This window comes from Lates calcarifer, linkage group LG12, assembly GCF_001640805.2.
Source record: "Lates calcarifer isolate ASB-BC8 linkage group LG12, TLL_Latcal_v3, whole genome shotgun sequence".
Classification (NCBI taxonomy): Eukaryota; Metazoa; Chordata; class Actinopteri; family Centropomidae; genus Lates; species Lates calcarifer.
In genome coordinates, this window is record NC_066844.1 from 12,112,478 (window position 1) to 12,118,235 (window position 5,758).

General features: G+C 38.8%; 1 protein-coding gene across 5 annotated transcripts in view; it reads right to left on the reverse strand.

The window, feature by feature from the left end:
• The window catches only part of LOC108886561 (constitutive coactivator of PPAR-gamma-like protein 1), a 33,378-nt gene extending 30,077 nt beyond the window's left edge, over positions 1-3,301 (reverse strand). Inside the window, exon 1 of one of the 5 annotated variants that reach the window (XR_007814328.1) lies at positions 253-3,301. Coding sequence is in view for 4 of the 5 variants with exons in the window: in XM_051074660.1 (XP_050930617.1) it covers positions 253-723 (471 nt within the window). In the remaining variant the exon portion in view is untranslated. The remainder of the gene's footprint in view (positions 1-252) is intronic. The other 4 variants (XM_051074660.1, XM_051074661.1, XM_018681486.2 and 1 more) reach the window with 4 other exon arrangements.
• Positions 3,302-5,758: the final 2,457 nt, after the last annotated feature.

The following is a 5,758-nucleotide window of genomic DNA, read 5'->3' on the forward strand; positions in this document are numbered from 1 at the left end:
TTATAATCAGAGGTAACGTCACAAAATGAAAATGAGTTAAGTATTAAAAAGCAGGCCACTGACACCAGTGCTAACACTGAGAGTCACACTGATTAACTTAGAATTTGAAAACAGCTTTTGTCATGGGTGAAGGTGGCAGTGATGACATGGTGGGCAGGCTAGCAGGCTAACCACAGAGCCTGCTAATGTCTGCCGGCGGTAGTCCAGAGTAGCTCTGTTCAACAGGCATTGTCAGGCCGAGTTTTCACTCACTCCGACGTGGAACCTGAGGAGCGCCAGTCGGATGCAGTGAGCCATGCACACGGGAGGAAGGAACCAGACTTTGGGCGGAGGGGTGCCCTTATTCTGGACGTGGCTGATGATTTGCTGAGCGGTCTGCCTCTCATTCACCTGCCGTTTGACCCATTCGTGAAGACGGCCTTTCTCCAGGGCGCCATTGAAGCACACCAGGAGCTCAATGTTGCCGTTGAAGCATGCCTTAGAGAGGGCAGCCAGGTACCCCAGCATGTGGTTCCACTGGCCCCCGCTGACCCAGTCGGTGTAGAAGCCTCCGTAGAGCCGATGGAGGCAGTTCTCGGCGTCCACCAGCAGTCTCAGCGGACTCTGAGGTCTCTGCCGGCCACCACCAACCATGCTCCCCCGAGCCAGCTTCTGAAGCTCCACCGGCACCACAGCGCTGGGGCAATGCTTTTCAATGTACTCTTGGAGACCTTGAACACCCATGTTGAGCTTCTGTTGGAAGAGACGTAAACTTAAAAAGTTAACTACAAAAATGCGAAATATCAGAGGAAATTATACTGGTAGATGTTGCAGTGCGCCTCTGTCCCGGACAGTGACCGGCAACAATAGCCGTGGATATCTTAGGAGTTGAAATTATTTCGAGAGGAACGGAATAAGGCTACTATTTAAGCATCGTCAATTTTTGGTGAGTTGTTTTAGGTTCATGGTTGTTAGCTGCCATGTGTCTATTCACGGAGCCATGTCTAAGGTTGTGAATCTGTCTGGAGTGAGAGGAGCGAGAGGGGAGCACATGATGCGTTGACGCACATGCACGTACAGAGCTACATGAAGGAAGCAAGAGAGTTCACTGATGCTTACTTCTGCGTTTGCTTAATTTCACGCAATCAAAGCCAAAACCTTGACCTTTAGAGACATTAGTTTAGTTATCTAGAGAAAAATGAATGATGTCATTAGTACCAGTGAATGTGCTGCGCTGTTATATATGCGATTCAATGACTGTAGCTCTTTAATATCTAGGTTTAATGGTAAGTTGTTACGATTAGCAGAGCTGGAGTTTTTAAAGGCGAGGTATGATCTATCTTGACAAGTGTGAATCTTTGTATTTGAGGGTTTTGCTTCCTGATTTTCGGTGAGGTCAAAGTGGATTCACAGGTTAACCAACCAACCGACGAGCAAGTTTGTGGTTTTCCCATTTGACGTAGCAAAAGATTTTGCAATGAATGTATTGTCACCTAACGAGCCACTGGATCCTGTTGGTACTGATTTGGTCGAATCTGTTTATCCCCTGAGAAGAGGATTATTATTCCAAAAGGAATTTGTCTCTGTTCCAAATGTAATCGCACTGGGGTAACCTGACATCAAATTTGCAATTTGCTAAATATCTGATTACAAATAAAATCAGGGAGGTGACATTCAAGATAATTCATTGTTTTATCCCTCCAAAGGCTTTTTTTTTTTTTTTAAACAAAAATTTAAAAGGGACATTGATGTGGACTGCTCTTTCTGTCAACTGATCCCAGAAGATTTTAGAAGACTATATATTTTTTTAATTTATTTTGTGTTTTTGGTTGATATCTGTACATTTATCTCTAGATTTATTGATGTTGAATTTCCACTTTCTTATGAAAACACATTGTTCATCTTTCTTACATACCCTTCATCCAAAAGAAATCAGTATTATATCATAAGGTTGATACTATTACTTGCAAAATCACATATCCTTAAATCCATATTTTCCAACAATAAACAACCTTTGAAACTGAAATCAAACAATACATCAATTCAGTCTTATACTTTAAGAACAAGAAAGCTGTCCAAACACTGAACTTGTGTACCCTTTATAACATCTTCTCATTATGAATTGTTCATTGATTTCTGTCTGTGCTCTAACCCCCCTGGCTAAGTTGGTGTTTTCTGTTGCTCATATCTGCTGTTTCTATTTGTCAATAAAAAAAAAAAATCTAAAGTCACTTAACAACAGACCTAAAATGGTATTTTTCACATTTAAAATTTCATTATAAATAGGTACAGTAATCAGGGCTACCTCCAGTGTGGTTGCTGTGGATTTTCAGTTTAGTAGGCCTATCCTTGTCTTCTCAGCAGACGATAATTCCTCTCAGTATAGTCTATGCTCCTCTCTTTATAAGAGTAAATGAATGAATGTGTCTACTGTCACTGGATAATTACTTATAAACTTATATACTTAATCAAATAAACAAACAGTCATCAAGTAAATGCCAAATGTCTTGTGTCAGAATTTTCTTCAGTTAAGTCTGTATAGGCAGCAAAAACATGACTGAAGTAATGTCAGTTCAATACATCTAGAGGGCAGCATACAATTAAGAACTGTATTTAAGATAAGATAAGATAAGATAGACTTTATTTATCCCACTTGTGGGAAATTCACATGTTACAGCAGCAAGAAACAAGCAACCAAAAGAGAAAAATAAAAATATAAGAAAGGCACAGAAGTAACAAAGTTAAAGTGCAGCAATCAGCATTTAAAAAAAGTCTCTGTAATAAATAGAAAATGTGCAGTTGTGAAATGTGCAATCATAATATAGGAGAAATGATGATAATCATTGAGCTGGATGAAAATTTGTGCAAAATAAAGTGACCAGAATGTGGAGTCCAAAGTTTCAGGTTTATTGTTGAATGCACTGGAGAAGTCGAAGAAGGTGACTCTCACAGTGCTCGCAGTGTTCTCCAGGTGTGAAAGGCATCTGTGCAGCAGGTAGATGACAGCGTCTTCCACACCAATGTCAGGTCTGTAGGCAAACTGCAGAGGATCCATCACATCACTCACTAGGTGACAGAGGTGGCTCAGGACGATCCTCTCCATTGTCTTCATCAAGTTGAAGCAGTCATTCAGAAGTTCTCCTTTCTTCTTTGCAAGCTTAGTTTTTGTAATAGTTAAGCAACTAAGGAAACCTTCAGAACTAAGAACCAGAACCTTCAACGAAGCCAGGCTAAGTGTGTGTAATGTAGTATACCATCTGCTATTAAACAACTGAAAACATTTGTCTCCCAGATTCACTTTTTTGTTTGATGTTTTTTCTGGACCTACCTGAAGGCCTTACCATACCCTCTGTTGGTATTTAGTAGCATTATATAAATGCAGGCAATATTCAGTTACTTTGTTCTGGTTCCATTTTGCACTATTAGTAATCCACTAAGGGAAGTGAAGGGCAGGGGCCCATTTATACTGTGGGTACAGGGCAGTGATCAAACAGTATGTAAATGTGAGATGAACAATGGTACAGGATAGGACCACAGAGGGAATGGGGATTTAGATTCACAGATCTTACAGTGACACAGACAAGATGTTTTGGTGATTCAGCAGGAGCCAGAAAGGGTCAGAGACTCAGCAGGAGGTGGGAAGACCCTCAGACTTGGTCAACTTGTCATTGTAAGGAGTGACAGAATTAAAATTGGAAGGTATGATGAACAGCAGGATCAGGAAAGGACCTTGCTTTTACATAGTGTTGCCAGTAGTGATTTCAGACATTATTTAAGTATCAGGTCCTTACTAACCAAGAAGTGTATTTTCTTCCTCACACGTTACATAAGTTTTAGCAGCTTTGTTTGAAAAATAGAAATCCTCCCAACTACATACATGTATCATGTATTATATTGTAGCTGTATGTATTGTTTCTTTTTCTACATTACTTACTGTAATTACTTACCTCATAACTCATAGTATTTTGATTTTTAACTGTGTTGCTTTTTGTTAAATTCTGGTCATATTTCAACTGGGATTGTAATCAAACAGACCAACCATCCTGTCTGTGTATAGTAATGCTTAAAATGTAATCTGCAAGACAATATATGTTTTGGGTGCTAAACTGTGAAAAAAGATGTTTGTTTACAATAGAATTTATGAGTAATTATCAAGAAATATGTGATAGCACCCAAAACAAAATCTTAATCAGATGGTCAAAATAGAAATGTTTAATGACTGAAATATAATCCAACAGCTGCAAATTATTTTTGAAAAAATGGGATTACATCAATTTTTCATCTCTTTAACATCATCTGTTTTTTGGAAATAGAAGATTTATTAGACTGTTAGATGACCATTCTGCTTTAAACTGAGGAAGTAACCATGTTTTTTTTAACATTTAAGTTGTACACTTCACCATCATTTTACCTGCATTATTTTCATAACTCTCTTCAAAAAGAGAGTTATGAAAAGAAAAAAAAAGAGTCCACTGTACTAGGAGTCTGAAAGTGAAGGTTGTATGTAGGGCTGGCATCCAGGGGGTAGAGCAGTTGGTGGTAAAAGTTTTACCATAAATGAAGTTGTGTGCAGTAAAAGGGTTGAACAAGACACTAAACCTCCACCAACTCCAGGGTTCCTGTTCTGTAATGACACTGACCTCAGACCTCCTTGTAGGTGGCACAGTAGAGATTTAGTATTACTTTTATAGTTGGGGAAACACACACAATTTTAAAAAGAATGTCCAAAAGACCATGTAATATAGCCAAAAGTGGCTATATTCAAGTGGTCAAACTGTATTTCCAATGTCGAGGGTAATCTTTCATTCTTATTTTAATTAGTTTAGTTTATATTGTGCTTATAAGGAGGGTAGTCCTAAAATCATCTGTATGTGGTGTAGTAGGCAACAGAAAATTATTGCATCTGGGCCACCTAATAGGCTAATCTGAATATATTAACCATGATGACATTATGAGATTAAAGGAAATCAAAGATCAAAGGAAAGTATAACAGGGAAATATTATACATCATATTATCTTATAGATTATACACAGACTACAGCAAAGTAAATGGCACAGCAACAGATTGGTAGAAGATCTCCAATATTTTGTTGGATCTAAGCTTCCTCAGGAAATAGATTCCATCTTGTACATAGCATCAGTGTTGGTGCTCCAGTCCAGTCTGTCATTCAAGTGGACACACAGATATTTCGTTATGGGTCTGGTCACAGTCCTAGTCCTCCTAAAGTCCACCACCAGCTCCTTGGTCTTGTTGACATTTAGGAGCAGATTATTCCTGTTGCACTACTCCACAAAGTTATCTATTAATCCCCTGTATTCTGACTCCTGCCCAGTGAGTGAGTGTGAGCAGCCTGAAGTCAGTGAGGCCAGATGGTGTGGCTCTCTTAGGTACACAGTTTTATTTACTGTGGATAAAATTAATCACTGCCAAGACCCACAGTTTCATCTATGGAAAATAACATATTACAAAACACACACACACACACACACACACCAATATGGGACAGTAATATAATCAATCATTTACTTACATCTCGTTCTACCAAGTCTTAACCGGAAGCTTGCCAGTTGGATTTTAATGGCGAAATTTCCATTGGAGTCTGGAGGGAAGCATGTGTTACAGCTGCTTCAGTACAAAATGATGATGTGTATTTAACTCAATGTGAGCACTAAACACAATGACAATATTCCTAACAGTGGTTTTAAATATTTTAAAGATTCTCAAATTTCTTCTAATTGTTTGTGGGGGTGTGCTGAAACACAATAGTTTTGGATATGA